Raw genomic sequence first — 19,933 nt, 5'->3', positions numbered from 1 at the left:
AAATGAAGAATTTTATACATTCTTAATAGCTTAGAATCATCAGAAATTTTCACATATAGAAGATATTTGTGCTATAGAAGTTTAATTATGAATATAATAGGAAAATTTTACAGATAAAATACCTCTCAAGAACATATCTTTTTATATTGCTCATTATATTGGACCATTGATTGTACTTCACATACTAAGTTTGTCTACTAATTGAAGTTATTATGAGCACTCCATCTATATAATACACTCATACTAGAGACAATTCATATAGCTACAATTTTTAAAGAACTGATCTGCGCATTATGACAGCAAAATTTCATTAATAAGAAAACATCCATTAGTTGACTACTGCAGTAAAAACTTTATAATATTGGTGTCACGAAGACCTTCCTTTTTCTATATGTTAACTGAGCTACATAGGCATGCCATAAATTGTGTTTTTCATGTTATAACTATTCTAGAGTCCATCCCTTTGGGGATCTGTTTCTCTTTGAGAACTAGAACAAATTAATTTGTAGTTTGTTTTCTTTTATTTCATTCCTATTCTATTTCTGATTGTGTGTGTGTGTGTGTGTGTTAATTAAAACAACAAAGCCAGCACTTTCAAAACACCATCTTCAATTTAAACTTTTGAGTGGTAGTTAGGAATTGTTGTTGGGCTGAATAGTCTTCAAAAGTTTCTGGTACATTTCTGACTTTACAAATCTGGGATAGGAATCCCTTTCCATGTGCATATACACTATCCTTTGAGCCTCTTCAAAACACGTTTGAGTGGGTTCTTGAATATTCCTGATGATAGTTTCTCTTGTTGAACTGTCAATGTTAATCTGAAAAGTGAAATTACATGTAGAGCATAAGTAAGTATAATTGAAGATAGAAACCATAATGGAAAATTTAATTTTTCCCCCCTCTCCTTTTTTTTTTTTTTTTTTTTTACTGGAAAAGGGTAATTTTGTCTGAAATTTCATAGATATCTAAAAAGACTTTTAAGAGACAAACTTTGCTTCTTAGTAACTAAACATCCACCTGCATATCCCAGATTCAAAAACAAAACAAAACAGAAAACACAGAGCCCAAGACCAGGGAAATCTCAGAAACCATTGCTTACTTAGGCAGATGCAACTGGTTTGTTAGTGGAGTCTACAAACAAGGAAGTTTATGAGATGAAGGTCTCTTTTAAGGAAAAGGGAAGTTGGTGCTATTTTAAAGTTTATCTTTCTTAGTAGTCATGAATGTTGGTTTCACTGAATATGCCCTGAAATGGGAAGAGAGTGAAGAGAGGTGGAGAAATAAAGGAGAGAAGTGGTTATTTCAATAAACCAAGTATTTTCCAGATAAGAGTTTTGAGGAACAAGTCAATAACATAGGACTGTCCTGCGTGATAGGAATCTCGTATATCATGGTCTACCTTTATCCCCTTGACAAGAATTTTCATTCCTTATTCTCTATCCACCAGGAGGGGTCCCAATATGTCATGCACTCATCACTCTTTATTTTCTTTAGGCCACTGTAAATGATTGGCTGTAATATCAGTGTGAATGTTTGCTGGATTTGCTGTTTTGGAACTGAGGTGAGCAGTGAGTATGTTGCAAAGGCATAGACTTTCCCCAAACCACTGGGGTTGTCAATATGCCAATGTATGGTATCTGTAGTTCCTTCTAGCAAAGTCGATTCTTCTTACAAGGACTTCTTCTCCTTTTCCTTTTTTTTTTTTTTTAAAGAAACTTTCCCAGGAATTAAGATAATTTAATGAGAAGAGGTTCTGGAGCCAGACAGGCGTAACTTTGAATCCTAACTCTCTCACTTATCTGCTATGTGACACTGAACAAGCTAATTAACTTCTCAGATTCTCAGGCTTCTTATCTGTAAAATAAGGTCAACAATACTGACTTTGTAGCATAGTGGGAGATACTGGATATGAAGTGCCTGGCACATGTCTGTGCTTGAGAGATACTAGCATCCTCCCCAGGACGTACTGATTTCCATTAGCCGTCACTGTCACGTAGTTACCTCTCTAGGGGACTGTGGCTGGATGTAAATCTTATAAAGCTTTTTTGCCCCAGAAATTCTGCTCCGCCGTGAGGCAATTTTTTTATAGGTTTCACATGCCATCCAGAATTTAATATTCTCGTCACTATGCTCCATCTTTAAGTATGCTGCATAGACTACTGGACCATCTAAAAGTAATGGAGAAATCAGTTTATTTTCATGGGTCAAAATCATTAAAAAATGTGAACAATATTTAATGCAGGTTAAAACTAAAGTCTGAATTAAAGCTCCCAAATTATTCAACAAGTGTATATTATATAATGATACACACACACACACACACACAAACACACACACACCCCACATCACACTTAGATCTATACATCTGAAGCATGTTTTGACAATGGCAGTCAGTGGTGTGGTCATCCCTTCATTCCTTTCTTCTGACTCAAGGAAAATGGTCACTGATGTGGGTAGCTTTGGGGTAGGAGAAGTCACAGGGACTCAGAAACAGGACTTAAGTTACATCAGTGGACAGAGCTTTGGTCATGAAACTGACATGAAAAATCTAAGCCCTCCAGCCAAACTGGAGGGTCAGAACCAGGTTTAGAATCTCAACTGGCAGGTCAAGGTTGAAAGAAAAATATCCAAGTCAGGTAGAAGTAATAAACTGATCAGGTTGTACAGCCGGGGGTGTTTCTCAATATCCAATCAGAGCAGGAGAACATGGATGGAGGAAAAGTTCAACTTCATATTCATGCCTTATGGTTCAAACTAGAAACGAAGGACCAGGCAAAGAACGGAATTCAGATGGGGTGTTGGAAACTATCTCAAAATCGAGAACAGGACAGCGGGGATGTGCAGCACGACCATCAAATGACACTTGATGCCAGAGATGGTCATCCGTAGTTTTGGTCTTAAGCTGCATTTTTGGAGTGGGTAGATAAGGACATACATGTGAAAAGAGCTTTTCTGATTGAAGCACTATTTTGTAGAAGAGGGTTAGGCAAGCTCTCACAAATCTAACACATTAATGCGAATCTTTGGGAGGGCCAAATATTCTCAGTATTGAAGATAAGCACTCTCAGAACTTCTTTTGGTGACTGGAATGTCTCTTGGCATATCTGAGAAATTGAATTGCTAAATGATGAAACAATGTAACTTTTAATTGATAGTAATAGAAGTGTGTGGGTAGGCACATTGAATATGTGACCAAGCATAGGATTTTGATTTACAGTATTTTATTCAGTATTATTAACTGCCATAAGAAATAATGGTAATCAGACAGAATAGCAATATAAAATCACATTTTCCTAGATCTTCACATCAGAAATTAGGCTGAGTTATCTACACCAGAAAGCTGTAACTCCTTGGCTTCTACTGGCCCCGTCAGCAGTGATACAAAAATAAAGACAGCAATTAAGATATTTTTATTCAAGAAAAAAACTCAAAAAGAGGCAGATCCCCTCTAAAGAGGATTAGGGCTGGGGAAAACTGGCAATTTGCAAGAAATGTGCCATCATGGGAATACACAAAATTAGAGCATGTCTCATTAATATCATGTAAATCTAGCCGTCATGACATTGGGTGGGAAATGGTTTGAAAGGAACATCACTTGAGTTGAGAGGACAGATGAGATGGAGATAGAGCATGTATAACAATGTAACATAGGAAATGATATGGATTAGATATTTCTGCCCAATGGGGAATATATTTTATCTTAGATTTCAAACAAGAAGTTTATTTTCACACCTAAGTAACTTTAAGATGTGCCTTGCCTTATCACAGGCACAGAAAGCTGAGGCCAGAGACAATGCCTGTAGCAAGTGGAGCTCCTATTAGAGAAATAGCATGGAAAGGCAAACCAAAAAACAAAACAAATCAAAACAGAAAGACATTTCTAGCTTAATAAGTAAAGCTGGAAGCCAATAATTTGCAGTGTGTGTTGAAATAAATGGAGTTCTATCTAAGAAAATAAAAAGCAATTTGATATACTTTGTACTTAGTAGCATTTTGACAGTGCTTCATGAGGAACAGAAAATAAGAGTCCTAAAAGAAAGAAATGAGCTATGGAACAGGGAAAAAAATGAGATACCAGATAAAATCTATAGATCCTAGAATAAGAGTCAGCTACCAGGCTACTCGGATGGGTTGAGTAGATGGGTGGGTGCGGGGGAAGGAGATGACGTGGAAACCAATATTAGATTCTATGTTATAGTATTCTGAATTTATGTTTATATTTATGTTTATCTTAATTGTGTAGTAAAATCTTTAGAGATTCTCATTTCAGAACCTACCTGCATCTGTATCAGCCTTCTCTAACTTCTCTCCTGATTGAGTGGAGGAAGGATCTTATGGGGCTGGCCAAATGGTTCAACAATTCTCAATATACCCAAGTCCTTTGCTCATGAAGACATACATGCATTGCTGTTGATATTTTATAAGATACTTGATATGGTAGATTGTAGTATTGATTTTAGTTACTTCCTGCCCTTCTTATAGGATTACACTTTCATGTCCCATTTATATCAGCCTTGCCCATTGGACTTGTTTTAGCCAATGAAATACATGCAAAGTACCATATACGGGTGCAAGCAGAAGATTTTAAGCAGAAGGTTTAAGCAGGTAGTCTGCCACTGTACTTCCAACCAGTCATGTGAAGGACACATTCTGGAAAAGAACTGCTCCTTTTGTCTGAAGGTCAGAATGAAGGTATGAAATAGAGCTGGAGCTGAACCTAGTCATTGGGTGACATGAACAAGAAATCAATCTTTCTTGTAAATTAGTAGAATTTGAATGTGGTGGGTTTTTAAAAAATTTTTTATTGTTATGTTAATCACCATACATTACATCATTAGTTTTTGATGTAGTGTTCCATGATTCATTGTTTGCGTATAACACCCAGTGCTCCATGCAGAGTGTGCCCTCTTTAATACCCATCACCAGGCTAACCCATCCTCCCACCCCCCTCCCCTCTAGAACCCTCAGTCTGTTTTTCAGAGTCCATCATCTCTCATGGTTCGTCTCCCCCTCCGATTTCCCCCCTTTCATTCTTCCCATCCTGCTACCTTCTTCTTCTTCTTCTTCTTCTTTTTAAACATATATTATTTGTTTCAGAGGTACAGATCTGTGAATTGTGCAAGAGTGTTGAATCACAGATCTGTACTTCTGAAACAAATAATACAATATATGAATGTGGTGTTTTATTGCATCATAGCCTGACCTGCACCCGAAAGCCAACCTGGACCACTTGAACCTCTTTGATATTTCAGGGAAGATTCTGGTGCCCAGAATCAGTAGACTCACATGGCTGGTATGTTTTACAGAATTTTTATGTTAGTCAAGTAAGCAGCTGAAGACGCATTTGTATAAAAGTGTTCCAGGAATCTGGGTAATTATTAAAGTTGGAACTGAATTGCTCCATTGAGACTTTCTACTGACTCAGACAACAAGTGAATTTAAAGGTGGGAAAGCCTTTTCCAAATCAGACAGTGTGGCTCAGAGTAGCCCATTCTGAAGTTGTAAATGATACTCCTTCCTGAGCATTACACTCCAGACACCGTGATTCTGCTTGAGCAGAGTAAATAAGGAGAAACAACAGAATTACTCATTAAATTGAGAAGATGGAAAAAATAGGTGCATGTTTTTTTCTTAAGAAGGAGAGTGATAGTGAGAATTTTTGCATCCATGTTCATCAGGGATATTGGCCTGTAATTCTCCTTTTTGATGGGGTCTTTGTCTGATTTTGGGATCAAGGTAATGCTGGCCTCATAAAATGAGTTTGGAAGTTTTCCTTCCATTTCTATTTTTTGGAACAGTTTCAGAAGAATAGGTATTAATTCTTCTTTAAATGTTTGGTAGAATTCCCCTGGGAAGCCATCTGGCCCTGGGCTCTTGTTTGTTGGGAGATTTTTGATGACTGCTTCAATTTCCTTAGTGGTTATAGGTCTGTTCAGGTTTTCTGTTTCTTCCTGGTTCAGTTTTGGTAGTTGATACATCTCTAGGAATGCCTCCATTTCTTCCAGATTATCTAATTTGCTGGTATATAGTTGCTCGTAATATGTTCTTATAATTGTTTGTATTTCTTTGATGTTGGTTGTGATCTCTCCTCTTTCAGTCATGATTTTATTTATTTGGGTCATTTCTCTTTTCTTTTTGATAAGTCTGGCCAGAGGGCATGTATTGAATGGAGCACTGGGTGTTATATGCAAACAATGAATCATGGAACACTACATCAAAAACTAATGATGTAATCTATGGTGATTAACATAACATAATAAAATAAAATTTAAAAAAAGAAGGAGAGTGGTGCTTTTGGGACTCTCTAGCATGTTCTTTTCAAGCTAGTCACTGAAATTAGTATTTCTATGACACACAAGATGACACATGTCAGTATCTTGATGCAGAAGGCAAACGTGACATTCCTCTTGGCTGAGTCAGAACAGTGGCGCATCTGCTCCAGGATTGTTTTCTGCAAGGGGAAAAAGCTTACACCATAAATTAAATCCTAACATTATGCTATGTTGCAGTCTTTCATCAGAAATGTGCCTAAAACAATTTTAAATTTATTTTATTTTCAATCTGTACCGCTTGGGATAATAAATTCCATAATTGTACTAGCCTTTACGTGAAGTTTTAAAGTAAATCTGCTTTATTGACATTCTCTAGTTTGGCTCCTATGATATTAAACATTTATGATTTTTCTCTTAACTTCTTTTTGCTGTGTTATTATAAAAATAACAAAGTACTATGAGTTGTTTTTATTTTTTATTTTTTTGAGTTGATTTTAAATACAGAAAATTTCTAATAAAGATAATAATGATTGTTTACAATTTGATATATTTCCCTTTATTCTTTCAGTCCTTTGTTAATGTTTAACTTTCTATCTAAGTAGTATTCATTCATCTACACAAACACAGATACACATATATTTATATGTGGCATTATACTGTGAAAGCAATTTTGTGTCACTCTTTCATACTTAATATGTAGAAACACTTTCTCCTTTTTATTTTTAAGGGTTACATAGTAGTCCATTCAAGGCTACCCTATATTATATTTAGCTACCTTGCTATCATTGAATATTTATATTATTTCCCATTTTTATGTTGTAGATTATCCTATACTGAATATTTGGTGTATAAATCTTTGCATCTGTAATTATTTTCTTAGAATTAATTTAAAGGAGTGGAATTCCTAGGTTGACAGATGTGGTGTTTTGGGGGAACTCTTGATACTGGTAAAATTGCTTTCAGAAAGATCTCATTACTTTTCATTACTAACAGCTGTGTCAATGTGTCTGCTCACTCTATCCTTTCAATCTGATGGGGGTAAAACCAGTGACTTGTAATTGTTTAATTTGGGATGTTTAAAATATTAATGCCCAAACATTTTTTCTTTCTTACTGACCATATCTTTTCTTTCTGTGAATTTCAAATCATTTGACATTTTTTTTGCATTGTTAGTGTTTCCTGGATTTTTTCAGATCTCTTTATATATTAAAGACACAATCTGTTATATTTATTGCATTATCTTCTGTTCTCTTTTTACATATTATTTTTGTTTATGATTTTTGAGAAATATATGTAAACCATCTAATCTGAAAAAGCTTCAGTTCATCTATCTGACCTGCTTTCAATCTTTTTTGCACTTTTATCAGAGAAAAATCTCGAAAGCAAAAATCTGGCCACAACCCTTTATTTATAACCTTTCAACCTTTTCCCATTATTGCCCTCATAAAAAAAGCCAGACTTTGGCAGTGGCTACCAGGTCCATTAGGATAAGGTGCTCTCTACCTTTCTAGCCTCTTCCCTTGTCACTTCTGGAAATATTCTTTGTTTGTGTCTTGCTCCTGGCCAAGCCGTGTGCCACCCTCATGCTACTGTATATGCAGTTCCTTCTGTGAGGGGGGCTCTGTACTCTGATCTAAGACTCAGGTGAAGCATCTCAGTTTCTGGAAAAATTTCTAACACTCCCCTCCCCCAACCAAATAAGTGTTTCCTGTCTGTTGACAAATAGCACCTAGTCCACCTTATTATAATTACAATTCCATCTCACCCTACCTCACAGTCGGTTCTATCTATCGGTTTACTTTTGATTACTGTCCCACTCCCGGGCTCACACCTGGCGAATTAGGACCGCAGGCCCATCGTCATCCGCCCAGGACCCGCGCGCCGCCTGATACACAGCATGTACTGACTAGGCAAATGTCTGTCAATCCAGGCTTTTGGATTCCTCATGCTTCTACGTTTGGGAGTGATTCTCCGTAAGTCTTGAAAAGTGAAGAAGCAGGCCATAACTGTTTAGCATCCAGGAAGCACCAAAGACCAGCGGATTTTACCTGGCATGCTGTTACTTTTTTTTGTTTGTAACTCTTGTTACTCTGCAGTTTAAAGTTTCTCATGTGGCCAATAAGGCTCTATACTCCTGTCATGGTGAACTTCTTTGGTTATTTGAAGACACAAACCTCACTCCTATCTCAGGGCCTTTTGAACATGGCTTTCCTCTGCTTGGGCCGCTCTGCTGGCCGCTTCTCATCGTTCAGCTCTTAGCCCAAATTTTACCCCTTCTGACAGTTGTCCTCTAATCATCCAATTGAACTGCCCTGTTATACCTGCCTTTCTTTGCCATATCACCTGGTTTTATTTTCTTCAAAGTACTTATCACTTTCTGGAATTAATGTATTCATTAATTTATTTGCTTGTTTGTCTATCTCCTCCCTCTAGAGGGAGCACATGAGCTGAGCACAGTGACCTTGTGGGTCTCTTTCACCTTTGTCCAGTGCTGGGAAGGTTTACCAGACACATGGAAGGACTGAATGAATCATCCAAGGAAGTTAGTTTCAGTTTTACTAATTTCTTTCTATTTATATTAAACATGCTTTACTCAAATATAAGTGAGCGACCTCTACCTTCATCTTTTGAGATTTAGGGGGCATATATATATATATATAATCTTTTTTTCTGGCACCATTTTGTGTAATTTTAATTGAAATTAAAAATAAAACTGATTAGTCAAAATTTTGATTTGATTATTTTTCACTCAACCTTTCCAGTATGTAGAGCTGTAAAGTTTGTAAAACCTCAGGGGTTTTAGGTAATTGTTGGTCGCCTCGTCATTTCAAATTTACGTTTCTGTATCTTTTCTAGTTCTACTTGATTTAGCCATCAGAACTACAGATTTCTACTAGGTTTAGCTAGCAGAAATATTCATAGGATTTTCTTTCTATTTTTTGTCTTGGTGATGCCTAATATTTTGATGCTATTTTGAGGTGCATTGTCAAATTTTGGGTCAACATCATTTAAGGAAACATTTTTGGTAATTCTCAGGTATTTTTATGAGGAAATAACTAATAGCTCTGACATATTTTTTTCTGATCCATTAAAAAACTTATTACTACTTTTATGTCCATTTGCAAATAACGTAACTCTCCTAAAGACTCGGGTGTTTGGAAACTTGGAGGACTTTCTATCATCTGCAGACTTGGAAATTTTGCAGTGTACTTTCTGCTTAATTCATTACGGAGATTTTTTAATGAGACCAATTTTTACACTAAATCCTGAGGAATCCTACACACTCTATCTCTTCCTTCAAAGAAGCATTTATCTCTACTGGACTTCTAAAATAGTTGACTATTTTTAAAGTACTGCCAGTCAGACCTCCTTATCATTTTACAGCAGTCTGAATCAAGTTCCAGCTCAAATTTGCCTCTTGTGAGAAGCTTTCCCAGGAGACCTGCCGTCTCTCCCCATCTATTTCATCCCTTAGCACAGACCTAGTATGTATGTGCTACAGACATCATACTAGGTCTGTGCTAGGTGATCTGTTATTTCTAGTCTCCCTTCTTTACAGTTGTTCACAAACTGCTTATGGTGCACATAACTCTAATTTATCTTTTTTTTAAGATTTTATTTATTTATTTATTTATTTATTTATTATTTATTTATTATTGACAGAGAGATACACAGTGAGAGAGGGAACATAAGCAGGGGGAGTGGGAGAGGGAGAAGCAGGCTTCCTGCTGAGCAGGGAGCCTGATGTAGGGCTCGATCCCAGGACCCTGGGATCATGACCTGAGTGGAAGACAGATGCTTAATGACTGAGCCACCCAGGTGCCCCTTATTTATCTTTAATTGTGGATGCCTTCAGGAAAGTACTTCTGCTGTCCCTACGTCATACATAGTTGGAACTCACTAGACGCTACACGGCTCAGGGATCATACGTCACACTGTATGCTAAAAACTCAAAGCAGTTTGTTCTTAGCGATTGTTTGAGCAATCTGTTCAGCCCTCAGATTCTCATAGGGCACTTCATAAGTACACATTTTTCTTCAGTCACAAGCTACACTTTGGGGATATATTTTAAGTGCTACTCTTCCATAAGGCTATCCTAACTGGACCTTGCAAGGAATTTTATGTCAAAGAAATGTGTATCTATGTTTTTCTTGCTGTATCTAGAGCTTCCTTCTGCTTATTGAATGTAACGATAGACTCTTCAAGGGAAAGGCAAAGCTTCATAAAACCATCTTTACTCTGGAAAGAAAAAACCAAACCAAACCAAACCCTGCCAGTCAGCCCTTTGTACAGCCTTTGGTGAAAATGTTGTTAAAGGCTATTATTTTTAAAACGTGTGTGTTTGCCTTGCCTTTGAAATTCCATTCAGGATGTTACTAGAAGTAACAATCACCATTCTCCACTTTACCCCAATGTGCTATCAATACCCTGTTCTCTTTTGGGAGATTTTCAGTTTTTGGAAAAAATCTATCCTTTTCCCTGTGTTATTTCATGTGGTACATGGGCACGTGGAATTTTTTTTCAAGCACATTGCCTGGTACCTAAGTGCTTAAGATTTAGTGAATAGATATTGAGCACACATACTATTTTTTAAAAAAATTAACTTGTTTGTCAATAATGTATCATTAAATAACACCTAGACTACTAGCATTCTTAATTTCTAACTAAGGTCTTAATTTTGACAGGGTTCTGTTCTTAAACTGATGATATTCTTGGATCCCCTCTTCCCAAGAGGAAGTTGAACTTAACTGTGTTGTGATAACTAGTACTTAATGGCTGTTCAGCAAACCTCTCTTAAACCTATTCCTGTTCATCCACTGAGACCATGCTTAATACATTTCTTTCCTAAATGGGTTTCTGAACTACACGTTCTTAGAAACAGGCTTTTAATTTATGTAGAAAGAGGCATCTACGTATCTTAGCTAGAGAGTACATTTTACTACTGTCCTAGGTTAATGTAAACACACTTTATTCTCTGAAACATTAAATGTTTGGATTTTTGTTGTTGTTGTTGCTGTTGTTGTTTTCTCTTTCTGATTGAATGGTCCAGAAAATGCATTGTTTTATCACCTTTTAAATTATGTGATTATTAAATTTTTACATGATTTTCACAGTAACTCAATTTCTCGTAAGATTCTTATCCTGCTTTTGCTGGTTTTTATAAAGAGCAGTATGCTCCCTTCCTGTCCTCATCTTTTCTGTAAACTTTGCTTATTCTCATGACCCTAGATCTCTAAATAGCTAATTGTAGTTAGGCTCTCTCTTGAGATCATTACCAAACAATTAACTTTATTCACTTTATGAGATCTTCGGGGCTGGCACAGAAAGTTTTACATAATATGGCTTGATATTTTGATCTTTTCTTACTAATATTTGTCTTGTATTTATTCATCGAACATTTATTTTATGCCCATTGGATACAAAGCACATTTTTAGTCTCTGGGAGGGAGATGAAAGGTAATGCGAGGTAATCTGTGTTCTCAGGGAATTTAAGATCTACTGAGAAAGTGCCTGTGGAAAAACCCAGTACACTAAATAACCGTACTTAGAAGGAGAATAAGTAAGGATACTAAGAGAAGAGAGAGGGCAAGTATTTCCAAGAGGTTGAAGGGAACATGTGGAAGTTGAATTTTACTAGCCAGGACGGGCAGATAACCGAGTAGACAGAGGGCTTGGCACGGAAGCCTGGAGCAGGTGTGTCGCAGGTGTAACAAACGGAGCAATGGTCCCCTCCGCCGAAGGGTGTGTCATGTGAACGGGCGGAGCTGCGGCTAAGTCATAGAAAGTGCATTTGAGTTTGGGTATAGAGAGTCTTGAAGGCTAAGTTAGAGATTTTGAACTTTTTGGTAAGCAGCAGAGAAAAAGGAATGGTATTCCAGGAATGATATTCAGAGACATGCACTTTATTACGAATTAAAATAACTACCAATTACTGCGTGCCTAATCTGCATCAGCCATTAAGCTAGGCGTTTTATGGCTAACCTGAACAATAAATAATGCTGAAAAGATGGGTGATATTATTCCCATGTTACAGATGGGGAATTTGAAACTTCAAGAGGGAGATTAACCTGCAATGTTGCAAAACATGGATTGCAGGTGGTTGGGACTGAAATTCAAATTATTTAGCAGGGGATCGATCAATATAGTTGACTGAACACATGCTTTTGTCCCTTCCTCTCATTCCAGTGTCCTAAAATTGACCAAAAAAATGTATTTTTAAAAATTCACAATCACGCTGGCAAACTGGATCACAAACTATGAGGAATACTTGAAAATTAAAAGGCAGGAGTGATTCACAAGAAAACCACGGCCTCAGATGCTTATTGGAAAGGGCTGTTGTGATAGGTGGAAGTTCAGGTAGTGACCCAAGTCTGGAGGTGTGGATCCCAATATTAAGGAAGGGCCATGAAGTAATTTCCACAATAGCTAATGAAGGTGTTCCTGTAGGAGGAGCCAGGGGTCCACACCTCTGGCTGTCACCCTCTGGGTCAGACAGTGATAGCTGTCTCCACACCAGGAGGGGCCCTTGGGTCAGAGAGAGCATGAAGTACCCTAGAAGCATGGCCACCCCCAGGAATAACAGGAAATACTCTATCCAGAATTACCACAGGCACATCCCATCAATTAAACCATCAAATAGCATAGCTAACTCCCCGTCCATAGTCAATAGGTGTAAACATGAAATATTCACAGAGAGTCTAATAGGGAATCTCAAATAAAAAGAGGTCTGTAGGCAAAAATTAGCAAACATTTGATGGGAACAAACTCCATTTAAGAAAAATACCAAATTCAGCAAACAAGAGAATTTTCTTTGAGTACCTACTACATTTTTTTTCTATACCTGTCTTCTGGTATTTATCAACTTCCCAATTTTCTACTCAAACACAATTGACTGTTCCTATGAACGCACACACTTCTTTGTATTTCTTGCATTGAGCCTATGACTCTATCTCCCTAATATCCATTTTTGTTAATTTTCATTTATGCCATTTTCATTTATATATACATTTATAAATATTTATTCAGATATAAATATTCATTTATATCTGAATGTTGATACTTATGTACAATTATATGCAGACTTATATAAAGTCCCACATAAGTCAGACACTGATAAAGTTGAAAACTAACTCTGAGGAGTTTCAGAACATTAAGACTCAAATTTATTCTTACTTTTGAAAGCACTAAGAGCAGCAAATTGTTGACTTTTCTAAAATTCTAACTTTAGAAGGCCATGGTAAGGCAATATATTTTAGTACGTGTTACGACTTAAGCATATTTTCCAAGGGATTTTACACATATACTTGTGAAAACTAAATATTTCCAGTGATTAATCTTGTTTTAATTAACACCAAAGAAAATAATAGTGGTTGACATGACAAACTATTTTCAGGTTTTCTTTTTTTAACTGGGGGCAGTTGCCATTTAGAAGGCTATGAGAAGAGCAGGGTACATTCATCATCTGGCGCCACCTTTTTCTGTTAGGAGTGAAACTGACTAGTTAGTCAAACATGAAATATCTGTAATACTCACATTTTGTAGCCATCAGCTTTTCCAAAGACTGGCCCCATTGTAATACTTCCTCCAAAGTAATGCTTTGAAAAGAAACAAAAGGTGCTCATTGCACCAAAGTATTCTCAAGGTTTTGCTGAACTACATAGAAATATATGATCTTGGGGCGCCTGGGTGGCTCAGTTGGTTAAGCGTCTGCCGTCGGCTCTGGTCATGATCTCAGGGTCCTGGGATCGAGTCCTGAATCAGGCTCCCTGCTCAGTAGGGAGTCTGCTTCTCCCTCTCCCTCTGCCCCTTCTGCTCATGCTCTCTCTCTCTCTGTCTCAAATGAATAAATAAAATCTTAAAAAAAAGGAAATATATGATCTTGAAAATAACGCCAAAATATAGTTGTACTCTATTTGTGTGTGGTTTTGTGGAAATTTATCTTTCTGTGATCTTCTAAATTTATCTTTCTGTGATCTTCTACTTTCTAAATTGTTAAAATTAAAAAAAATTGTGAAAGTGTAAACTTGAAAATATGATAAATAAATTTTTAAAAGATAAAGATCCATAGTCCTGTAATTTCCCCATTCCCAAATTACTACTATTAATATTTTGATTTACTTTTCAGTGTTTTTTTATTTATGTGTTTGTGTGATTTTAACTAAGAAGTAGCCATACTCTGAATGTGTTTGTGTGCATGCATACTTTGTGCGTGTATACATATATATGTATATATTCACTTTCTAAAAAAAGATTTTATTTATTTATTTGACAGAGAGAGAGACAGCAAGAGAGGGAATTCAAGCAGGGAGAGTGGGAGAGGGAGAAGCAGGCTTCCTGCAGGAAGAAGGAAGCCTGGAAGCCTGATGCGGGGCTCGATCCCAGGACCTTGAGATCATGACCTGAGCCGAAGGCAGATGCTTAACGACTGAGCCACCCAGGCGCTCCATATATATATTCACTTTTAATAAGATTTTTATTATTTTATTTTTATTATTTTATTATTTTATTTTTATATGTCATCACAATTGTCTTAAAATCCATTTATAGTGTTATGACTTATAATTATAAAATTATAATCTTTAATAGTCACTGTGGAGCGTTCTACAAGGGGACATTCTTTTTTTTTTCAAGATTTATTTATTTATTTATATATTTGAGAGAGAGAAGAGAACTCGGATTGGGGAGGGGCAGAGGGAGAGAATCCTCAAGCAGTTTTCTGTCAAGCACAGGGCATGACGTGGGGTTCGATCTCATGACCCTAAGATCATGACCTGGGCTGAAATCAAGAGTTGGCCGCTTAATCAACCGAGCCACCCAGGCATCCCTCTAAGGGGGCATTCTATAGTGTACATAATTGTTCTCAATGAGCATCTTATTATTTCTCATTTTTTAACATAGAGACTTGTGATTAAGGCTTGCTATGTTCACATAGGGTAATTGCTTATGGGCAGGTTAGTAGAAGTGGAATTAAAGTGGGTCAAGAAATGCAAATTTTTAAGGTTCTTGGTATAAACTCCAAACTGCATTTGGGTTTGCATCATGTGCTGCTGATACTGGTAGTGTGTTTGCCCATTTAACTATTCACACCTTAGAGTTTATCCACAAAGCCTGTTTGCATGCCTTCATATAATCAAGTTAGTAACCCTGTATCTATTATATGCAGATATTTTCTCTATTATTTGCTATGATTTTCTTTACATGCCGAGGGTTTGAATTTTTATTACAGTGAATGATATGTGAATAAACGTATAAAAGCCATTTACCATTTCAAAAATATCTGTGAAAGATACTGGGTTTGAGGCTTCATTTCTGTTCATCTTTCACGGCTTTGTGAGGTGAGTTGGCAAGTGACTATGGATTCTTACATGTAAACCATTTTATTTTCTCTCCTTTAAAATACTCAGTGTGTTCATTGGCATCCAGTTTATGATTATTTCAGTTTACGATTGGTTCACTCTTCATTCTCCTTTTTCAGTGACGTCAAATAATCAGCTAGCTACAGATACAAGGAAGCCCTGTCCAGTGGCTACACCTGGCGTAGGTAGCTCCGTAATTGGTGTTGAGGGAACAGCCATCAGCATTAGGAGGCACTTAACACAATGAAGGAAGATGAGTCAAAGAGGTTAAAAAATGATCTAGAACATGGAAAAATATCAGGAGTCTTAACAAGCTCAAATATCTTTTGTTTTCTATAAATTCGGATGGCCCTTGCCAGTTTTAGGTGGACTATGCGCATCAGTACTGAGGCTTAACAGTATACTGCCGTTAAGATTGCTTTCAATAAACATTTCCATGAAATGCTATCTGACTCACTGTTCTTTTCTCTTATTAGAACTTTAAAAACAGTAACCTAAAGTAACCTTTTCCATCCAGTGAAACGGTAAGTGCTAGGCAAGATATGTGGCATGCCTCTCTGTTCTATGCGTTCCCATTATATAGGAAAAAATAAAATCTACAACATGAGTGAAGATGCCGTCATTGTCTTGGCTTAGCTTAAAATAAAGCGTTGGTACTTTGTTGGTGAGAGAATTCTTCTTTCTCTAAGATTCATGAGATTTATGGAGATAGATAATGATCAGAGTGATTATGGTCGGGGTTAAAGTTGTGAAATGAAATTTGGTTTTGGCTTAACCCCATTTTGCTTGTAATTTTTTCTGAGTATCTCAAGTTTCATGCCCTCCCATGGCTATTCAGGTGGGAGTAATTCTAAATATCCCTGTCCCCTCATCCACCTGGATTTCCTAATAAAAGCAGGGGATACAAAACAAGGGAGCATTCTGAGACCTCATGTCATTGTGGAAACAGGAATGAAGAGTGCTTGGAGTCTGACAGTCTTGAGTTCTAATTCCAGTGCTGCATTTAATAGCTTTTGGTTTTGCCTAAAATCTTTGAGCCCCAGTTTTATTATCTATAAAATGGGGTTAATACCTATCTCTCAATGTTATCTTGAAAATTAGAGAAGGTCATGAATGGAAAGCATCTATCAAACGATTGTTATCTACCAGCTTGCCATGACTGTGAATTCTCTCTTTCCTTGGCCTCCCCCTTCCCTGATGGTGGGTCTATAAGGCAAGTAGAAAGAAATGTAAGCCCTGGTGGTGAGACTCCATGGGAGTCATCAGCAGAAGAGATGGAAGCTATTCCCAAATTAGCCTATTTCATCTCCCTCCCTACACATGCCCGTTCAGCACAGCAGCTTCACCTGGTTGTTTAAAATGCTGAACTTTGGCTCTTCTTGTCTCTTCCACCTACCACTGCAGCCTCCTCCCCACCTCACACAAATGCTTGTAAGTATTTTTGGACCTTTCGGTACTACAGGGCAGGAGCATGCATGCCAGGAGCTCTGACCATAGCAAGGGAGGTGGGGCCAGGACTGAGCACTCCACATGGACTTGGTTAGGCACTCTGGTTAAACTAACACACAGCAATCCTCAGTGTGGGAATCCTTGCGGTGGACAATCCAATCAAATGATTTGTTACCCTTCTCCAGCATTATGCGTTCCATTTTAGCAGTCACTGTTCCCATCCAAATGGCTACATGTTTAGTTTGGCAAAATATCCAAGAGACTCGGAAAATTGGTAAGCATCTGGTTACCCCACCAGTCTCCCTTCTTCCAGCTAGACATGAGGTTTCTGGCACTTTGTAGGTGGAGGGTTAGAATCATGAAAATATTTTGGATAAAGAATCTCATTTTAACATAAACAATATAAAACTTTAAAAAAATCTAAAAGTAGTCCCGGGATCGAGTCCCGCATCGGGCTCCCTGCTCGGCAGGGAGTCTGCTTCTCCCTCTGACCCTCCTCCCTCTCATGCTCTCTGTCTCTCATTCTCTCTCTCAAATAAATAAAAAAAAATCTAAAAAAAAAAAAATCTAAAAGTATTTATTCATAATAGATGCTGTATAAACATTAAACTTGCTTAATTCTCAAGTGTAAACCATAAATAATGAAAATGAAACCTTAGCGTAATACATGATTGCTCTTCTGGTGGAATTGCTCATGTGTAAATGCAAATTTGCTCTCTGAACAAAATATATTAAATTAGTCGTTGAATAAATGTATACCTATTTATCATGTGATAAATATGCATTAGAATGACCATGTAATTTAAATGGTACTTACTTTGAAGGAAGTCTCTTAGATTCATCTCTGCACATCTTGCAAATCCAACAATTCCGTCTGCTCATTTTTCTAAGGCAATACAGAATATACTTAGTATAATTTAGTCATTTAAAATAATTATATGCTACAGTCAGTGTCTCAGGAACACACAAAATTATAAATCATGAAAAAATAAGCACGAGTTTTTGAAATTAATGGGATACAATCACTGGTGGGGGTGGGGAGGAGAGAGGAGAATAAAATAACTCATCTCATAAATATTTTTTAGAAATATAGGTACTTAGAGTTGTGACTTTAGAACCCATCTTGGCCATTTACTCATCCTAATGGTGTTTAAAACAATACAGCTTACTGAGAAAGATCTTCCCATTTAGGGCCCACCAACAATGAATTCAACTCCCAAGTCTTCCCTTTCTTGGGTAATTCTTAGTTTTAGAAAGACCTCTCAATATATTGAACAAGAATTTGCTTCTTTGTAATTAGCCAAAATAGTGTAAATAGCTAAATAAAAAATAAGATTCCTTGAGGGTGAATTCTGAGAAGGGGATTGCTTACCTGGTTTTTTCCACTCTTGGCAGTATAACATTGGCTTTAAAATTCAGGTACAGTTTACTCAGCCCAGGCTTTATATAACAGTGTATGTCACAGAGAGTTTTAAACTCAGGACATTGAGAAAACAACTCAAAAATTTAAGAATAATTAAATCCACAATTTATAATGAGAGCTGGAAATGTTTTGCTAAACACATATGCACACTTACACACAATGAATTATTAAGGATAACAGTGAGTTTTTATATCAGTCTTCAGTGATTCATTCGAAACATCTGTTGAACACTAATTATGTGCCAAGTTCTGGTTGCCAGTGATCTATGTAGATCCTGTCTTTTCCTCTTCCTATCCTCACTAGCAAGCAGTTAAAGTCCATGTGATGGGGACTTTGAGACAGGAAGTCCAGTGGGCCGTGAGTACACACAGGAGGAGAACCTACCCAGACTTGGGGGTGGTTAGACACGGCATCCCAGTATAGTAATAGTAGAGCTAGAACCCACAGGACGTGCAGAAATGTGCTGAGTGAAAGGGACAGGACAGCTTGGGCAATGGGTCATGTCCTCATTGAGGAAATGAAAGGAATGTGGTCATCTCATGAATCTAGATTATGGCAAGGAGGGAGCTGAGAGCACAGGCTAGAGAGTTAAGATTGGACCAATAATCATGTTCAGAAATGCTCGTTGCAGCAAGAAAGCAATGAGAGACGAAGTTGGAAGACATGCAGAAGCTGAGCATGTTAGGTCATACACATCATGAATTTCATAGTAAGGAGTTGGAAAATCATTGAGGGTTTTAAAATATGGACTAGACATGCTAATATTTGAGATGGGTTTTGTGAGCAGAATTGATTGTAAAGCAAGGGTGGGATCCGGAAGCCCTGTTAGGAGATTGCCTGCAGGAGTGCAGGTGAGGGTGTTGTGGGCTTAGATTAGGAAGGTGGCAGGAGAGATGGAGGGAAGAGGGCAGATTTTAGATGTGGTGGAGAACTTGATGTACTGGATGTGGAAGGTGCGAGAAAGAAAGGAAACAAGTTCAGATGAAAGATTTGACCTCAAGATAAAGGTGGCAGTTTTTACAAAGCACATAAAAGAAACCAAAAGAAAAGATAAGATGGCCCAGGAAGAGAGTATGAACTGAGAAAAGCAGATGGCCCAAGACACATGACTCAGAGACACACTGAGAAAGTGAAGCCTGCAGGAAGACAATCAGAGTAATACGGTATCATAGAAACCAAGGGACGAGTTATCAAAAAGCAAAGACTAGTCAACTGAGTGTAAGAGCTGGGAAGAGATGAAGGGAACAAAGGAGGGGGGCACCTGAGTGGCTCAGTTGGTTAAGCATCCTACTGTTGATTTCCACTCAGGTCATGATCTCAGGGTCATGAGATCGAACCCTGCCATGCTGGGCATGAAGCCTGCTTCAGATTCTCTCTCTCTCCCTCTCTCCTTGCCCCTCCCCACACCCTTATGCCCACTCCATGCACATGTG

The 19,933-nt window shown here is 37.5% G+C and overlaps 1 protein-coding gene across 1 annotated transcript; it reads right to left on the bottom strand.

Moving 5' to 3' along the window:
* Window positions 1–632: 632 nt before the first annotated feature.
* On the bottom strand, window positions 633–17,959 carry RGS13 (regulator of G protein signaling 13). Its single transcript, XM_021686639.1, has 4 exons — window positions 17,895–17,959; window positions 13,806–13,867; window positions 2,002–2,168; window positions 633–818 (listed from the first exon to the last, which is right to left on the bottom strand). The coding sequence occupies exons 1-4, from the start codon at window positions 17,957–17,959 to the stop codon at window positions 633–635; spliced, it is 480 nt and encodes a 159-aa protein (XP_021542314.1).
* Window positions 17,960–19,933: the final 1,974 nt, after the last annotated feature.

The sequence above is a fragment of the Neomonachus schauinslandi genome, chromosome 6 (assembly GCF_002201575.2).
Source record: "Neomonachus schauinslandi chromosome 6, ASM220157v2, whole genome shotgun sequence".
Lineage (NCBI taxonomy): Eukaryota > Metazoa > Chordata > Mammalia > Carnivora > Phocidae > Neomonachus > Neomonachus schauinslandi.
This window is presented reverse-complemented; position numbering and strand designations above follow the sequence as displayed.